The 19500-nt window shown below is 49.5% G+C and overlaps 1 protein-coding gene across 2 annotated transcripts in view; it reads left to right on the top strand.

The window, feature by feature from the left end:
• The window catches only part of LOC142890919 (protein O-mannosyl-transferase TMTC2-like), a 37211-nt gene that overhangs the window by 16059 nt on the left and 1652 nt on the right, over positions 1-19500 (top strand). For both annotated transcript variants that reach the window (XM_076030249.1, XM_076030250.1), the window contains exons 2-11: positions 894-1455; positions 9585-10431; positions 10801-10915; positions 11692-11777; positions 11863-12047; positions 12543-12621; positions 12950-13071; positions 15302-15383; positions 16729-16843; positions 17735-17798. In XM_076030249.1, the coding sequence (XP_075886364.1) occupies positions 894-1455; positions 9585-10431; positions 10801-10915; positions 11692-11777; positions 11863-12047; positions 12543-12621; positions 12950-13071; positions 15302-15383; positions 16729-16843; positions 17735-17798 (2257 nt within the window). The remainder of the gene's footprint in view (positions 1-893; positions 1456-9584; positions 10432-10800; positions 10916-11691; positions 11778-11862; positions 12048-12542; positions 12622-12949; positions 13072-15301; positions 15384-16728; positions 16844-17734; positions 17799-19500) is intronic.

Genomic DNA, 19500 nt, shown 5'->3' with positions numbered 1-19500 from the left:
TTTGCAGAATTTGTTTATGCAAAAAGCGGCATTGTTTTCAACCTGACAGATCGAATAACTTATTTCTGAAGTTTGTGTTTCCTACACTTGCCTGCGCTGCAAGTCACTGCACTTCTTATTCAACAAAGTTGCCTCTTTATTTCTGCTAATTATCATCGTCATCATATCAAAAGCCCTTATTCATTTCCATCACACAAAAAAACCCTAGAAAACAGTCGGGCCAATGCGTGGGAACGACCGGAGTCTCCCTCTGTGACCTTCCTCTGGCTTTGTTCTGTGACTTTCCTCCCCTTGACAAACTCTTCCAGGGAGCAGCGCCCCTGGTCAGGAAATTAACCATTTCTAAGATTATTCTTGTTCGCAGCCAGCACGATGTGTATCTTTCTCTCAGATTTCAAAATGTTTTCTGTACTGTCGGAGGGCAGGGGTGGGGTGGGGTGGCCTTTCCACCTGTCGCCGCCTCCATCCGTCACCCCTTAATCCCGGCGGTGACCCTCATTTGTCGCAGCCTGTGGGCGAACGCCAGGTGTAATGATCCTTTAATTATGGGCGTCCAAAGCAGCAGCAGCAGCAGCAGCAGCAGCAGTAGCAGCCGCCGCCACAGGGACTGTAATGTGTGTGTGCGCGTGCATGTATGAGTGCCACCTGCAACATATGTACACGCTGCGATCGTTATGGAGTCCCTGCAGGCGTTTGTGTGTATTTAACAGCAAGCTGTGGCCTCTTGGTTGCCAAACATGAAAGCTGCTTTACCGTTCGAGCCGGAGGTGCATGAAAGGATGAAAATGAACGGAAGGCGTTTTGTAAATTTACTGACCCTGCACCCAATGAGACATTAAAGCATCCCGCCCCTACCCCCCCCTCCCCGCCATCTCCTCCTCTGCTCCTTGCAGCCGAGCCATCAAGACCAACCAGGACCTCCTGCCCGAGACGCCTTGGACCAACATCCTGTATGACGACTTCTGGGGCACCCTGCTCTCCCACAGCGGCAGCCACAAGTCCTTCCGGCCGCTCTGCACGCTCTCCTTCCGCCTCAACTACACCCTGCACGGCTTGCGTCCCTGGGGCTACCACCTGCTCAACGTGGCCCTGCACGCCCTGGTCACGGGTCTCTTCACCGCCGTCAGCCGCCCCCTGCTGGGTGGCGGCGGCCCGTGGTGCCTGCTGGCGGGCCTCCTCTTCGCCTCGCACCCCATCCACACCGAGGCGGTGGCCGGCGTGGTGGGCCGGGCCGACGTGGGCGCCGCCCTCTTCTTCCTGCTCTCCCTGCTGTGCTACGCCCAGCACTGCCAGGCGCGGCGCTGGCGCTGGCTGCTAGCCAGCCTGTGGTGCGCCGCCGCCAGCATGCTGTGGAAGGAGCAGGGCGTGACGGTGCTGGCCGTGTCGGCCGCCTACGACCTCCTGGTGTTCCAGAGGCTGCGGCTGCGCCAGGCCGTCCTCCTTCTGCTAGGGAAGGTAAGGGAACGCAAACTTAGCAAATGCGAACCCGCGCACCCGGTATGGTGCTAGAACAATGCCAAAAGTCCTGTGGGCGAAAATTGCACTTGTGAGCATAGTGGCAGCCGAGCTGATTCTCTCGACCAATCACTAGTTGTGTTATGAGATGGTAAAATGCGTTTCAACAGCTGAACCGATGATCGTTGCAAAATAGCAGAAGCAAACCAAGATGGTTATCTGTGGTTACTATATCCCATCTGTAGCACTTTTTGTAGTGTTGTAGTCAAGACCGCACCAACCGAGACCAAGACCTTATCAAGACTAGAGAGACATTTGGAGTTGGACAACATTTTGCGGCTTTGCCAACTATTTTGAACCATTTTCAAAAAAACAACTTTGCTTCATAAAATTGAAAAATAAATGAACCAGGAATAAGAGGGCAGGGTGTCACTCTGGGTGTCACAAACAGAGCGTAAAACGGCAGCAGCTGGATTCTTTTCCATTATCATGTCATTGCAGTGTTGGCTGAGTCTTGACCGGTCTTGAACAAAAATCCTGAGTCCTTCCAGTCCGAGACCGAGACAAGACCCAGTAAAAATGCCTCCGAGTCCGAGACGAGACTAAATCCTTAAAAAGCGGCCTGGACACCACGACCAATCTTCAGTACTACAACACTACCTTTTTGTAGGTTTTGATGTGTTTCTCTAAAACCCGCGTTACGACCCGCATATTATTTTTCCCACCAGGACCCTGGGGAAAAACAAAATGTTTTGAACAACCACCCCGTGAATCAGCTGTTTTTGCGTGCACCCGACCCAGTGCAGCACTCGCACGCACTGCGAGCGCAGCGGTCCCCCGAGGCCCGCCTGCACGTTCTCTTGTCTTGCACATCCAACTTCCTCCTCTTCCCGCCTCATCCAGGCAGCTGTTAGTGCTTCCTGCAGGGGTAGAGTTCCATGTGTGCGTATGTGTGCTGCATGCTGTTTGCTTTTCACAGGGAGCGTAATTAGCAGAGCTGCTCAGACAAACGAGCTCTGTCATCCGCTAAACAGGAAGGGAAGCAGGAAGTTTTCCCACTTCCTCGCCACCTCGGCTTCTCGAGTGCAGTAAATAGGCGCTGCGGCGGCAATGGCGAGGAAACTTAGATTAGCATCCAGGCTGTGTGTGTGTGTGTTTGAGTGTGTGTTGCTATTTTCGGGAAGTAGCTGCGCGCGGAATGAAACTCATTCATCAAACTCTTTTCTCACAAGTGATGTTTTAAAGCTGCCACATCCTCCCAGTCACGTGACTCATTGGACTGTGTTCCGCTTCATGGGAAATTTTTTGCAGGAATGGGCGGGGCTAAGACACACACCAGCTACAGTGCTCTCTCTCTGTCCATTCTTTAGCCGCTTTTTGTTTACCTCTGCTTCTTCCGGCTTCACGTAACCTCATTTATCGGCACCAAGCGGCTTCATGGTGATCAGTGCAGCCGATTCTGATTTTTCCACTGGAATGCAGTTCACGCAACGGCAACCGACACCATACCGCCTGATATAGGAGAGTAACAGAAACCAAAATTCTCACTGGACACACACATTGTCCACTAAACACCACATTGGACACAATTAAAACTTAAAGAACCACGTTTTTCCGAAATAAACACACGAGTAGAATAGACTTTTCTTATATTCTTCACTCTCAGAAGAATCTTCTACTCACACAAGGTCAAGTTGCAATTGACCTTGTGTGAGTACAACACCCACATCATTCCAGTCAACCCAGAAGAGCCCTTCGCTGCTCTCCTCCGTCCCCTCCAAACTTTAGGTTGTCTGGAGGAAGACGACCTTGACGCAGCGGCCGTTCCGATTGCTGGAATCGCCGTGTGTGACTGGAAACGAGTCTCCGTTTGATTAGAGAGACCGCTGCCGCGTCGACGTGAGTGCCCTCGTAAAAAACGCTTAACTGCCGTAATAAAAAGTCCCCTTGGGCTCGGCGAGGAAGGGCAGCCTGGCTGTCCGTCGGTCGGTGCGTTGCTGCGTGTCTATTTTTCTTTTCTCTTAAAGGAAAACACAAGCAAATCCTGTGTGCTGCAAGATTGATTTTCAGCGCGCCGTGCAGCTGACAACCAGCTTCTGGAACCTTTTGCATACAAACTGCAGCCTCTTGCAAAAAAGAGCCAAATGAAACGGTGTTGTGGCTTAAGAGAACCTGTGGGGCGGCTCAGGCTGAAAGATAACACTGAAATGTTATTAGGAAGCTGGTGGTGGTGTGCGGCTCGAGCAGATCAGACTGGAGGGGAATATATGTATATGTTCTCTCTCGTGCTCGCCAAGAATGAAATGCATGTTTGCCTTCTTATGATTCGATGCAAAACAACTTCTGGTGGGGAGGCTGCACACGAGGCAGAGCAGCAGGCTGACACCCTGATTTCCACAGTGATTTGACAAATATTTAATATGTCAATGTCAAAATATGTTTCCTGCACTGGAAACCAGCAACATTTCCAGTGTGATTTATTTGACTTTTAAGGTCATGTCATGCCAGATGAAGGGAGTGAAATGAAAAATAGCCTGTTAAAAAATAACTGGGTCAGAACCGGAAGCTGTGCCGACCTGGCACCTGATTGGTCAGAGCAGGTTTAGATTTTTTTCCCTCTCAATTCTAATGACGGCTTTGAACTTCACGTCGACATGGCCAAATGCATTGAGTGACTGCCATGTGATTGGCTGATTATTTGTTATAGCAAAGTAAGGTAACAAGCAGTTCAAGTGGCCGGAGATCGTCAACCTCCAGATCCAGCGCAGCCACTGCTGTGATTGTTCCAAAATAATAACAGAAAAACCTGCGACATTTCCCCTTTATAAATATTGTCTTTATGACCACGGGGGGTAGGAGAGATAGGCGGGGGGTGGGGGTGAGGAGGGGAGGGGTGTGGGGGTGGCATTCCCCTTCGCTACTCGGCTGCACAAACACAGACAGCGGCCACAAAGTCCTGGGAAAAAAAACAACAGAAAACGATATCGAGCGCCACCTCTGTCTGAAACATTTCATCACTGTCGGTGTTTATCAGCCTGAAAAAAGCCAAAGTCACATCTCGGAGAGTCTCCGCTGGCCTGCGCCGCCCTGCTCTGCCCTGTCCAACCCACACAGCAGCAGCCTGGGCCGTGCCAGCCTCTCTGGTCTCGTTGCTTAAAAAAAAAAAAAACACAAAAAAAAAACCCTCGAACGCTGCCAGCAGCTGCACATCTGGCTCGTTTATCACTCCCACTCTGGCATTGCCCTCCACCTCCTCCTCCTCTTACCTCCGTCACGGTTATCTTGGCGAGGCCGCTCATTACGGAGCCGGAGCCAGCCACGGGGGCAGCCGTTTCCTCAATTATGAGCCAGACGTCTGGGGACGCATGGGAACACAAAGGGGGGGGAGGAGGAAACTATGCCCTCACTTCCTGTCCTTTATCTCTCGCCGCTGTTTGTCACCTCCACTCAGGCACTCTCGAAAATGGCCCTGGAGTCGCTGGATTTTTTGGTGTTTGGACAAACAAAAGCCGCAACGTGGGAGCCTCAGTTCTACCTAAAATATTGAAAAATCCCTCATGAGTCAGCGGGGAGACGTAAATCAGCGACTGCAGACAGACGAGAGTCAGCCAGCAACCCCCTCCTCATTTCTCATCCTATTACCTCCCTTAAACAGGCTGAGATGAGATTTCAAATGGGACAAGGTGGAGGACGGAGGCAGAGACAGGGACTGACAGATTGAGACAAAGGAGCCGATAGAGGAGGCGGAATGAGCCTCGCGGTGGCGGCACCGCAATCATCAGGAGAATAATGTCTTTGTTCTCGGGTACGTCGGTGGCCGAAGCTAACGGGTTGATGGATGAGGCACCAAGAGGTGGACCCGGAGAGGGAGTTTGTTGTTGATGGTGAAAAGTTGAGTGGGGGGGGGGGCGGAGATGGCCCCCGCTAAGCATGACGTAAACTGCGAGAAACGGCAGGCAACTGACGGTTTGCTGAAATCCTGAGCGATTATTCCGAAGGGTCCACTTGACCGAGACATGAGCGATTACACCTCCAAGATGAGAGACTCAGTCCAGGCCCTGATTCTAAGAGAGATAAAGGTGGTGAGACGATACCTCAGATTCAACTCCCTCCACCTCCTCATCATTAGTGTCCATGAGCTCTGACTAAGTTAGACTAATGCTGCTCTGCTGATATGCCTGGAGGAGCAGGGCTGAATGTGTGCCCTGTAAGGAGGGTAAACCGGTGGTAAACTTCCCTCGAAGTGTGTGTGAAAATGAACAAAATTGGTAATAATGGGAGGATGGCAGGGACAGATTTTACAGAAGTTCCTTAAATCCGGTTGTACGACATCCAAAATGAGGATCCAGAGTGGAGGGGAAAACACTAGGCGCCGGGATTCAAAGGCTTTGGAGTGAGCGGGACTTCGTCTTCTGACAGTTGGTGGAGGATTACGCCAGCCGACTCGCGCCGCAAACTTTCAGAAGTCCGGCCAATTAAATCCAGAGCCGCTTCCCCACCAAGCTGGCGGTTTGACTGAAAAGCGGTGCAATCTGGAGAAAAAACAAAAAATGCCATGTCGTCTGGTGAGATGTGTCATTATCCAGCGTAGTGTGCAGCGCAGCACTTTACCAGAAGTCGAAAGGGTTTATGGCTTTTTCGCGCTCAATACTTTCACGTGTGCAAATCAGCAAAAACGGCAGTCGGCACCACCTCTGAAGGTTGAAGCTCGAAGAATGTAATAAAACCTGATTGGTAAAATATTTTTTTCTTCATGGGGTGTCTCTACGCCCAATCTGCTTTGTGTCAGCAGTAAAAACTGTAATTTTTCTTTTTTTTTGATTAATTACCATTATAGTTACTGGACATGGGTCAGAGAAAAAAAATGTGTCCGGCGTGTTTAGTTGTGACAAGTGGAGACATGAGAGCACTTCGTGGTTGTAGCTGCCTGGCCTCCCAACTGCAGGTGTAACTCGTAACCCCGTAATGAGAGACGTCCTGCTGTTTAGCGCGTTAGCTATCCGCGGCTCCTGAAAGTGGCAGAGCCGTCGTTAGCGTGATTAGTTCCACCTGTAGTGTGCATGACTTCCAGATTTCTGTCTTGGTTGCTCATGACATGATCATTTTTCACCCCTAGCCAAGAGGTTTCCTGTTTTTACTCAGCGTGTGCTGAAGTTTTAAAGCTCTCAAGGCTCATTTTTAAAAGAGGGGACGGGAGGGTATTAGTCATTATGGAGGCCCTGCTAACACAGAGCTGGATCTGCAGAGGAAGTTGGTAAGTCAACAGCTAAATTTAGAGGTTAAAAGGACTTCCTTAGAGCAATTAGGGCTTGCCAGAGATCAACTTGTCAACAAGGAGAAGTTGTGGATCTGTTTAGATCCCAGTAAAACTGAAAGTGAGGAAGGTCGTAACAGGAAAAATTAACACGACCAACCAGTCCAACCCGCACGTTTTTGCCATGTATGATGAAAAAGAAGAATTTAAAATTGGGCTGAAAACTGATCTGGTGATGGAAGACTAACCCCCCTGTCTCGTATCTCAAAGTTTGGTGAGATTGATTGCGACGTCAATGAAGGAGCAATTTGGAAATGGACGAGGCAGCGAGGGGTAAAATGAGGCTCATTCAGCCAAATGCCGCAAAATGAGTCCACCACTGAAAATTGGCTTATCATCTCAAGCCCAAGCCGAATTGGATACCCCCCGACGTTTTCCCTGTCCTGACAGCCAATATGGCGCTCATCCATCAGTGGGCCCTGCTTTTTGGCTAAAAGGCATTTCCTAGCCGCCTTCCATCTTTCAGCATCCAAATCAATATCCAATTTTGTTTTTCCCCCCATTGGAGTGAAAGACATCCAATACGTTTGACTAACAGAACCTGCTGTTTTATGTCTTACGCCTGACCCTTCGCTAAGCCGCCTGGCTAGACTGGCTGCCGTTCCTATCCAGTGTTAGCAACCTTGCGCGGGTAGATGTTCACGCTAAATATGCCCGTGTAAATGTGGTGTGTAAATTAAACCTGCTGAAGTATTCTGAAAAAAACAAACCCTTGCAAACAGCTGAATCCATCAGAGATTAATGAGAATGCCCTTGTTACTACTGTTGTTTGCTTCCCGAATAACTCAACGTGGGTGTTTGTTTTTTCGGATTCTACGCTGATGATCCTTGTATACATTACTACATTATACATTATTGCTGCAAAGTGTAAGACAAATTGAGCTTTGTTTTTAAAAAAAAGACGTTAGCCAGCTAAACTTACCTAGATTTTGTGGGCAAAATTGGATAATTCTAGCAAACAGAAATACTCAAGTCTCATTTGTTTTCTATGCAAAACCTGAATTATTCATTAATTACTACTTCCAAAAGCTTGGCAGGCATTTCCACTGTAACCAGCGGCCTAACTAGCCGTATCCATGCTTTTCCGTTTCAGATCCAAGCGGAATCAGCCGGAACCAATAGGTCAGGCAGGCCAGTCAAGACTAAACCTCTTACTTTAATCCCAACATGGGTTTGTTACGGATAACTATGTTTTCCATCACAGCCCTTGAAAGCACACTCAAGAGTACACTCATGCATGCTGGTCCAAAGTGGGGGGATGACTTTGTCCCTTGGGCTTTATTTAGTGGAGCCAATAAAAAGCATAATTTCTGTTGCCTTTGTGCAAATTCGTCAGGCATTAATTCATCGAAGATCAGACAGAGTAAATATTTCCCGCGTTAGAGGAAACACCGCCCGCAGCGCATGGAGCAATAACTTTTGCCGATGGCGATCGTCAGTTTAAACAAACTCGGCACGCCCACCGCATTATATCATTAACATTCGAGAAGGAAAACAAAACAAAACATTCTTATGCGACATGCAAAACACAAACCCATCCTTGTTTCCAGTGGGATTCAGGGTTCAGAAGGAGTTCATGTGACACTGAAGTTCAGAAAATAACGTACGGCTGCAGAAAATAGCCTCCCTGTGCTCGTCGCTCATCCTGCATTTAGTCCATTAGGTCACAATGAAAACCAGCCCTTTTTTTTTTTCGCACCTTGTGGTTGGGATTACGTCAGGCGGTTACGATCAATAAGTCTTTGGCTGTGCGACATGCACTTTAATTACCAAGTGCGGAAAAAGTCACACTCAGTTCATGTTGGAAAGCTTGAATTACTGTAAAATCAAGGGGTCAGAGGTCTCATATTATACATGCTGCCATGTTCTCAGTTTCCAACTTAGAATGCTTATTCAAACAGGATGTTTACCTCTGCAGCCTCCTACTGAAAATTGATCTTTTGTTTTCCATTCTGCCTGTTTGGAAGGGCACAGAAACAAGGTTTAGTTTTCCTCAGAAAATCTCCAGTTAATTTCACCCTCAGCTTTTTCCCTCCAGTGTGAATTAATACAGCCCATAAGGAATGAATACATTCACTTTGGTCAAGCTCTGATCACTACATGTAATCACTTGTTGCATTTGTATAAGTTCAGAGCTGGAAAAAGTTGTAGAGTCGAGGTCGCTGGCTGACTGCTGGAGTGAAAGGTGTTGCGTGACAGCGCCGCTAATGGTCGATCACGCTGCAGAATTAATGCTCTTATGGGCTGTAAACAGCATCCACATGCCAAACACGGCGAGCCCCTAAGCTGATTAGGAGTCACACTCGGTGAAAAACCCCGACGTCCACCGAGGAAAGTCGATCAGGTCCTCGGCCAGGTCAGATTTATTTATCACTGCATTCCGGTTGCTTCCCTTCACCGGCTACGCCAAACGTTGCAGAGGGCTGTGTAATTGTACGAGTGCGGTCTGTGTCCCGGCCAGCTACCAAAGAAACATTCCAGGGGTTGTTGTGAATAGTTTCTCTCTCTGACAGCGGGCTGAAATATTTAGAAATCAAGCTTCAGGCAGCTGGCAAACCCCTGAGACAGAACCCCCCCCCCCCACCCCCCCACCCTCGGTCCTGATACCACGACCACAAACATGTTTCTGGGTCGACCCCATTCAACTCCGATCCAGCGTTGATGTGGCCATAAAATGAAAACAAATGTAGCGTCCTCTCAGACAAAACACTGCGGTTTTCTTTGGGAGAGATCTTTTACACTCCACTGTTGATTTAGGTGTATTTTTCTTTCTGTTAGATAACCTCTCCTGGTGTTTTTCCCCTCCACCTTGCAGAAGAAGAACGTCTACGTCTTGCTGAGTGTGGGCTCGCTGGCTTCCTGGGGTGCGGCGCTGCTGTCCGCACGTCTCTACTGGATGGGCAACAAGCCCCCCCACTTCTCCAACTCCGACAACCCCGCCGCCGACTCGCCGCACCTCCTCACGCGGACGCTCACTTTCCTCCACCTGCCGGCCGCCAACGCCTGGCTGCTGCTGTGCCCCGACCGGCTCAGCTTCGACTGGTCCATGGACACTGTGCCACTGGTGCAGTCCTGGGCCGACTGGAGGAACCTTCACACCGTTGCCTTCTATCTGGGCTTTTCCCTCCTGGCCTTGTTCGGTATCCGGAGTGGTAGCGGTTCAGCAGCTTCCAAATCCAAGGAGACCAATGGGAAGCTCCACGTCAGCAATGGGAAATTGATGACCAACGGGAATGGCTACCACGGGCCGGACTCGAACCACAACACCGAGCCGGGACCTGTGAAAGTCTCCCTGAACGGTTCTCCAAGCCTCAACCACGGTGCCGCCAAGGCGTCCTTACCCACGACGGAGAACCTGGTCCTGTTCTCACTGGCTGCGATGACGCTGCCCTTCATCCCAGCCACGAACCTCTTCTTTTATGTGGGGTTCGTCATTGCAGAGAGGGTGCTCTACATCCCCAGCATGGGCTTCTGCTTGCTGGTAGCAGCCGGCGCACGGACCCTGAGTGTCAGGCTGAGGACTAGGGGGCGCCGGGCCATTCTGCTGGCGCTGTGCGTGGCGCTGGTGCTGCTGAACGGGGCCAAAACCATCCAGAGGAACAGGGACTGGAGCAACGAGGAGAACCTCTACAAGTCCGGGATCGCGGCAAACCCGGCAAAAGGTAAAACCCGTCTGTGCCGACGGAGAACTGAGGAATTGCATTTCATTTTAATGATGATTTAATGTGTGGAGCCTTCCTTGATCCACCGGGTCGGGGTGGTCTCTGTGGTGGCGTTCACTAGGCTGGTCTGAAAGGCCGTGATCCCTCCCGGTGTGGATGCCCTCCAGTGGATGGTTCTGTCTTCACCCTGATCTTCAGTGCCCTGCCATTGTCTCGATGCTGTCTTTTACATTTTTGATTTTTTTTTATCGGGGGGTTTGGGTAATGGGGGGGGGGTTAACAATTTTCTTTGGCTTTATGTTGCAAAGCACCTTATGTTGCATTTTGTCTGAAAAGTCTGAAAGCGGCATTGCTTTTGTGGTCCCACAGCCTGGGGGAACCTGGGGAACGTCCTGAAGAACCAGGGCAAGATGGCGGAGGCGGAGCGGGCGTACAGGAAGGCTCTGCACCACCGCGGCAACATGGCCGACATGCTGTACAACCTGTGAGTTGACGTGAGCGACGGCGCCTGTCTGTCTTGTCTGTCTTGCCAGGGAGAGCGACGCGGCGGAAAATGTGAAATGACAGCGACTTGTGACAGACAAGGAAGAACTTGAAGATGCTGAAAATAGACCTACTGCGGGGGCGAGGGAATGAAAATGTGCGCGTCTCAGAATTCCTTTGACCTCCTGCTGCAGGTCTGATTGTCTGTGCAGCCTCAATTGTGTGTGTGTGTGTGTGTGTGTGTGTGTGTGTGTGTGTGTGTGTGTGTGTGTGTGTGTGTGTGTGTGTGTGTGGGTGGGTGGGTGTTTTTTTCCAACTTCTTCGCCGCTTTTACTTGCTACGAGTCTCAGGAAGCTGGTGGAGGGGTAGAAGAAGAAAAAAAAAACCAAACATTGTGTTTTCGCGTCTCTTTAAAGCCGAGGTGCTCAAATTCGCTGTCTCGGTGAACTGTGGGTATCTGACGGAATGTCGGGTCTTTTCCAGTGTTCTCCCAAAGTTCACCCAAAGTCTCATCAGGGCTAAAGTGCTGCACTTTCACCGTTTACAAAACTCTGTGCTAATATTTGGCTTGTAAGATTGAGTAACATCTAGTGGTAGGGAAGGGTACAACGGGCAAATAACCTCCTGTAATTCTCCCCCTTAATATATGCATTGCCATGATATGCAGTTGTGGAAAAAAAAAGATATTGTATACCCTTAAAATTTTACTCTATATTCCCAACTATTGTCATATAATGTCAAGAGTTGCCAGAGAATTTTTTGGTGTCTTTGTTTCAGTGGCTTGCTGCTGCAGGAGAATGAGCGTTTCTCCGAGGCGCTGCGCTATTACAAAATGGCCATCGGGAGTCGCCCGACGCTCGCCTGTAAGCTCCGCCTCTTCTCTGTCCCGACGCTCGACAACTCGCGCTGTGAATTAATCCCGCTCCGCTCTGATTTCCGATCCCACAGCCGCCTACCTGAATACGGGAATCATCCTGATGAACCAGGGCAGCCTGGACGAGGCCAAGCGCACCTTCCTGACCTGCGCCGACATCCCCGACGAGAACCTGAAGGACCCTCACGCCCACAAGAGCTCCGTCACCAGCTGCCTGTACAACCTGGGGAAGCTGCTCCACGAACAGGGCCGGCACGAGGTCAGCGCCACCCAGCAGTTTAAGCCCCTTTAAAGGCCCAGTGCGTAAAATTAGGCAGCATGTAGACTGCAACGATATGCAGCAGTCCTAAGAAATTTCCAGAGGGAGTAATGTCCCACAACAGGTATATGCAAATACTTTGCTCTTGGGTTTGAATTTAAATGATATAGCACAAAGCATAAATTTCATTCACACACTGTGGAAGTGCGGAAAGAAGTAGGAGAAATGCATCAAATCTCTAGAGTCCATTTGTTTGTCCTTTTCAGGCTTTGGTAGAAACATGGCAGCCTCCAATGATGATATGGCAGGTCATTACACACACATTACGACGGCTGTTTGGGATCAATGATATGCCACAATAATGTAGCTTCATACATCAAGTTACAACAGCATATAATCTTGAATCTTAAACACTGGGCCTTTAAGATTTATATATTCAAATCTCATGCTCAAAAACACAAAAAACACTCCTAACCCGAGCTCACCGCCCTGCAGGAGGCGCTGTCCGTGTACAAGGAGGCCATGCAGAAAATGCCCCGGCAGTTTGCGCCGCACAGCCTGTTCAACATGATGGGTGAGTGAGTGAGTGCGTGCAGGAGCCCCTCCCTCCCTGAAATCTCTGCGATGAAATTTGCAAAGATTATAAATCCTCCATGTCGGCGGCGGCAGAGTTGCACTTTGAAATGTAAATGAGTGTTTTGGTGAGGCGGCATTTGCATGCTGTTAAATATGCATCAGCTGTGAATTTGTTTTTGTTTTTTTGTTTTTTTCTGAGGATGCGATGAAACGGGGACGCCAGCCAAGGAGTCGGCTGCTTCCGAGATCAATTTGACTCGTTTGTTTTGTCGTTTAAGGTGTTTGTTTTTCGCCATTTCGCCTGAGACTTTGCTTCCCCGCTGCAGGAGAGGCCCACATGAGGCTGAACCGGCCCGAGCAGGCGGCCCACTGGTACCGAGAGTCTCTCAGGTCCAAGCCCGACCACATCCCCGCCCACCTCACCTACGGGAAGCTCCTCTCCATCCTGGTAGGTCCACTACGCTCAGTGGTGAGAGTGGGTACTGCGAGCAAACAATTACCCGTCCGGTCCATTTACCGTGTGCAGCGCACACCTCAGCTAGCAGACGATTCATTTGCAATCAAATTAGAAGACGCGTCGCGGCGGAGCGTTCAGCTCGACTGCGCGACCGGCTTCCTCTCGTCAGCAAATTCCAATTATGGCCGCCTCCTGACAAATAAACTGATGACAGAGCAGTTGTTTGTTCCCGTGGCAATTAATCCATTTGGTTTGATTTAACGTCTAATGGATCCCTGTTGATGTTGCGCGGCGGGCCTTTAAATGCAGAATTAAGGTGGATTTATTTGAATTTAGGAGGAGGAGACACTATGCACGACGGACAATTAGCAATGAGTAGCTTTCAGTGACCTCGGAACGACCTCGGAACGACCTTGGAACGACCTCGGAACGACCTTGGAACGACCTCGGAACGACCTGGTCGAGGGCTGCAGCCAAATTACAAGCAGTGTGTCTGAAGGTTGTAGAGTACCCGAGGCGCTCTGATTGGATTGTGTGTGTGTGTGTGTGTGGTGTTTTTTTTTTCATCCAGGACACGTTCTGGGCACTCGAGTTCGCCTGAACTTTTCTGATGGTCCGTTAAAAAACAAAACAAAACAAAAAACCCCTCCACATCCACATCCACATCCACATCCTGTCCTCCCACCACATCTCCTGATCAAGAAAAAACAAAAACACTCCTTACGAGACAACAGATGTGTTCACAGCTGAGTCTGAGCGTAGGTGTGTGCGTGTGTGTGTGTTATGTGTCAGCTGAACTGTCCTGCCGTGACCCCCCCCCAACCCTCCCTCCCCTTCTGGAGATATTTGACCTCCTCCTCTTGTCCACAGCCTGGGGTTCCTCCTCGACAACGACTGCAACCCAGCTGCAGTCCGATCACTTCCCCTCCACCTTCTTTTTGTCTCTCTATTAAAAGATTGGAAGATAAACACACACACACACACACACACACACACACACACACACACACACACACACACACACACACACACACACACACACACACACACACACACACACACACCTCGCTGCACAGGTTGTCCAGCGAGGCCGGACATCTGCTGCGCTCCCCCTCAGGCTCCACAACAGGCCTTCCGCCGCAACTTTTGGGGCTTTAGGAAACAGGAGATCGGCTGGACTCTGGACAACGGGCCCGCTAGACGGGATTATTATTCAATTACTCTCCTTCCTTATTGAATCACTTCGGTCGGCTACGTTTTCTGGCGCTCGCTCAACAGGCAGCGCAGGGAAGTCAAATTGAAGTCTCGCGCCTTGGTCGCCACCACCGCACGTTCTCCCGACTCCAGTTATGACCTCCGCGACCCCTCCGTCTTCCGCAGCCTTCAGTCCGGCCGGCCGTAAAAGCTGGAACCTGATTATCGGGAATTATCTGCACTCGTCCGGCCGCAAATCTGCCCTGAGGTGGTGGTCGGGTGGTGGTCTGGGGGGTGAAACTTTAGAACCCCGCTGTCAGTCCGACTCTGTTGCTCAGAACTGTGGTCAATCAACGCAAAGTTGATTCATGAGTATTTAGACGTATGTCCGACCGTGTGTTCGCCACGGCCCAGTGGCAAGATATTAGATTTCCAAACAAGAAATTTTTGAAGCAAAGGTCACTTAGCGGAGTGCGGAATGATTTGCTGCAGCCTCCACAGAAACATAACTGAACTATATTTTTTAAAAAATGGGCCAAATGATGTTGCCTGATGTGACGTTTGTGAAGGACTCGGGCCTTTGTGTGTCTTTAAATAGTCTTGAACTCAGGAGTCACCAACCGTTTTTGAACCCGAGAGCAACTTCATGGCTCCCGAGTCATATGAAGGCCAACCAGTTTCATAAACTCTACTGAAATAACATACTTTCCCAGTTCAATATGATTATTAACAACACTGATCTATGTGAAGATACTGATCATGTTAATGGGTTCTCAATAATTATCAACAATGACTTAACAAGGTTGGGTAAAATTGAATTTTACACGCAGCTCAACGAGTTGTGCTATTTTTCAAACGGACCTGCGGGCGACTCTTGTGTTCTTCAAGGGCCACCTGGTGCCCGCGGGCAATACGTTGGTGATCCCTGCGTTAACTAGTCCATGTGCTTTAACATCACAACAGAATTGTGGTTTGATCACATGTAATCACTGATTTATTTCCTTGTTTGTTTCTTTTTAACTTTTAGGGACAGAAGACGGAAGCAGAGAAATACTACCTGCGAGCGATCCAGCTGGACCCGACCAAGGGGAACTGCTACATGCACTACGGTAGGGAATCAATCCTGGAGTGAGAGGTTCAGGCCCCTCCCCTTCTTCTTATCTCTGCCCATTCCTCTCCTCCGCCTCCTCCACCTCCTCCGCCCTCCGTATCTCGCAGCCCGCATTTGGAGTTTGCTCGCTGATGGTTGGATCAGCTCCTACTTCCTCTGGAGACGTCTTCGGTCTCCGCCCCTCTACGAGGGTCAATGTTATCTCGTAGCGTCTCGCCACAGGCAGAATTGCCCGATTGCTTTTCTTCCTTTTCCCCCTTCGCTCGTCTGGCTTCGCTCGTCGAGCTCCAGGTGTTAAAAACACAACGGATGCACGTACGCTCAAGGTCACACGGAGACTCGCCAGGAGGACGTGAGAAGGGAGGAGATGATGATGATGATGATGGTGAAGACGGGGAAATGCTTCCTACCATTGTTCTCGCTTTATGTGTTTTGGCTAAAAAAAAAAAAGCACTTTGACCGTCGTTTCAGCACGAGAAGAGCTGACAAGTTTAGCTGTGTGGAGCCTCCTGGCTTCTTCTTCTTCTTCTTCTTCTTTTTTTTGGTCCCCCCCCTCCTGCTGCTCTGCAGTAACATCTGCGGCTGGTAATTTATAGCCGGCGAGGCAGACAGAGGCGGGTGTCGCACCAGGTGTCCGGACTCCCACAGGAAGGACACCAGGCGGGACGCCTCCGTTTCATCTGTGCTTCCCTCCGACCGTCGAAACAACACCAGCCCTGCATTTCCTGGACGAGGCTCGCCAACATTCGCCGCGTCCATTTCTTCTTCCTTTGTGTTTTCACAGCACGACTGTCGCTTTCTCCTCTGACCAGGGTGCTTTATAGTTTGTTACACCGTTGCTTTTTTGTTATTTTGCACTAGTTTCTCAAACAGTTGTGTGCAGTAAAGGGTTAATTACTTTTGATTTATATACTGTTAAATAGTTTTGTATAGTAATAAATATAAATCTTACCATGATCATAATCAACTGACTAAAGGCATAAAAAAATGATTCAATGGTCGTGACATTTCAAGTAAAAAGTATTGCTATTGGTATCAGCGATATTAACCTTGTATTTACTTGCTATGGGATCGATACCAAAATCCCCAGTGCTGCCCAGCCCTACTTTTAACAGCTTGACCCACACATGATGTTGCCGACCAAACTGGGAACTACAAGTATGGCTCCATAATCATGAGTCCAAGAGCCGATGAGATCTTTTAACGCTGAACACTGTCTTTGGATCGACCTCCTGTGCTGCAGACCAAAATCTCAACTATAACCAAAGCACTTGTTTACAAAATTAGAATTAAATAACTAATTTCCCCGCCATTTTCCCCTCTCTGCGTTGCTGTGGCCCCAGGTCAGTTCCTGCTGGAGCAGTCCCGCCTGGCCGAGGCAGCTGAGATGGCCGAGAGAGCCGCAGAGCTGGAGAGCACCGAGTTCGACGTGGTCTTCAACGCCGCTCACATGCTCAGGTCGGTCGGCTAACGGGCTCCGTTGCGACGCGAAACGGTTGCACATTCAGATATAAATCACGGCTTCGCCGTAGTGAAAGCTAGACTGCGGTGTGGCGAGAATAAAGAGCGGCGGCGGTCTCACTTCATCGCAGATTTCTTTCCCCTCCTCAGCGTCTAGCTGGAGCTCATCCAGACGGAGTAGAAATTGGGGGAAATTATTTGAAAACGAAATAAAACGTGTGACAAGTGACCACAAAAGTCCATTTCTCGCGGGAAAACTGGGAGCGAGGTGCCCTCATTGCTTCTTTTTTTTAACGTCACATGTCTGCAAAAGTCATCACTGCTTGCCGGCAGCCGCCCACCGAGTGCAACGCAGCAGAGGATCCATTAAAAAAAAATAAGCCAAAGGTTCAGGGTTTGGCTGCTCCGCTTTGGGAAAAGAGTGAAGCTTCACGGCAGACCGCCGCTGCTGCCGCTGCTCACTGGTCAAACTTATTACTTCTTCCCTAATTAAAGTGCAACATAAATCCAGCACCATTAAAGCTTTAATGAATGCGGTGGTGCAGCCACGTCATTATGAGGACCTGAGCTGACTCAAATTATGGCCTAGACTCAGATTTAACCTCTGCGTCACCAGATACAGACTGAAAACCAGCAGGGTTGAAATAATTATCAACATTAACATTAACTATTTCTCCACCATTTCTCCAGTCCACATCTATCTGAATTTGTTAACCTGAGGTGTAAATAAATCACTTGATTAATAATTTTACTGTAAATTAAAATGACAGTTTTAATGTGCACATAAAGTGTGAAATATAACAAACTGAATTGCGCAGCATCTTTCTGGAGAGAGTGGCCATTAAACTCAAGTCCTCTGTCTCCCCCTTTGTTCCTCCCCCTGTGCAGACAGGCCAGCCTGAACGAGGCGGCAGAGAGGCAGTACGAGCGTGCAGCCGGCCTCAGACCAGACGTGAGTAACCTGCTCCTGCAGCGCCTCTTTGCTCTCTTGCCACAGAAATGCAGATGCCAACCGTGCAATGTGCATTTTTTTTTTTTTTAAAGCAACGCATCACACTTCTAACTGCCACTGTGTCATGCTTTGAGGGATTCTTATTTATTTATTTATTAATTTATTTTGACAAACTCCAAAAATCCCAGCTCAGCAGCCGCTTGGTGTGATGGCAGGTCTGAGTGAAAGCTGCAGGAAGTCAAGATCCAGTATCTGCTGCTGCCGCCGCTGCAGCTGTGTGCCATGAATCAGTCACTACAAAGGAAGAACATGCGGGGACTGCAGGACTTGAAGGGGCTCAAAAGGAAAAAGCCTGAAGCTTCCTGCGCTCATCTGTCATGTCGGCTAGTCGGACCTCCGGCTTCTTCACCCACAAATTCAAGTCAGAGTCTTGCAAGCGCTGCTTGGCGAACGACTTACCATTTAAGTTTTAAAATTTAACCTGACCAATAAAACCATTACTTTCATCAAACTACTGAACTGATGTGATCGACCACACTGATGATCAGCAGACAAGTTACTTCTCCACTGACATCATCACCCGCCGCTGTTGCGTCACTCGTGCAGCCCCGCCGTGTCCCAGCAGCGGCCTCGCACCAGACAGCGCCGCTGCTTTCTCCGCAGCAGGTAAAGGAAAAACAAACACAGCTGAACGCAGGGCGCCGGCGTCCCAAAGCCCCTTCCCCACACTGGTAGGGGGCACTTCAAATATTTCAGCTCAGTGAAATCGCTTGATGCATGAGGTGGGGAAAACAAGCCCCCGCCAGCTCCTGCCGGCCGCTACTTGAGAAGCGGAATGTAAACAGGCCAGACGCCGCGACGGGAAGTGCAGTTGTTTCTGGGGGGAAGGGCGGGGGCTGCGGTGGGGTGGGGAGGGGTGGGGAGGAGCAGGACATCTGCGAACTGGCTGCCAGGTTGCCAGCTATAAGTCAGGCGGCGAGGACGTGGGCGTGAGAGCGAGTCGGCTCAGCTGGAGGGGGTGGAGGCAGTGGGAGACCTGGACGCGTCTGTCAGAGCGAAGGCCGGCTGAGAGTCGAGCATCCTTCTCTGGCTTTATAGGACTGGACAGCTGCTGTTGCTGCTGCTACATGATGTGAGACCATGTGAATTGAATCGTTTAAATTAAACTTTCAAAACAAAAGCATTTGATTGAGTGCAGCTCAGAAATGAAATATACTGTATGACTCACTTGGTTTGCTGTGTGTTTGAAGATATTTGATCATATTTGATTTCATGCGTCGCTGTTCGATCAACGAAAACTCACATTTTGAGCCTCCCATATTATGCAAAATACATTTATGTCAGGTTTTTTCCAACATAATATATTCGTAGCTTCCCAGAAATAAATAAAGTCCATCTGTTACTGCTTTCACTTGCTCAACTCAACTACTCAGCTATATAGCAACTCACTATGTCTCAAGGGACTCCACCGGCTCTCTGCCCAGACAGGTGAATGGTGCAAAACATAGCAGCAGTTTAAGCAGGAAACGTGGCTTTGTGCAGGAGGCCGTAAACACCAGTGACCCGCTGCGAATGCCATTTCAACTGGAAGCTTGCACACAGACTACTGGTTGTTTTCCATATTACGCTCGTGTTTTCTTCATGGGGCTAAAATATGCTGTTTGCTGGAGACATGTCGACTTATTATTCAGGGAAAATGAAC

Source organism: Nelusetta ayraudi, unplaced genomic scaffold, assembly GCF_046127955.1.
Source record: "Nelusetta ayraudi isolate G7.1 ecotype Tasmania unplaced genomic scaffold, CSIRO-AGI_Nayr_v1 ptg000027l, whole genome shotgun sequence".
Taxonomy (NCBI): Eukaryota; Metazoa; Chordata; class Actinopteri; order Tetraodontiformes; family Monacanthidae; genus Nelusetta; species Nelusetta ayraudi.
Note: the sequence above shows the minus strand (reverse complement) of the source record. Positions and strands in the feature narration are given on the sequence as shown.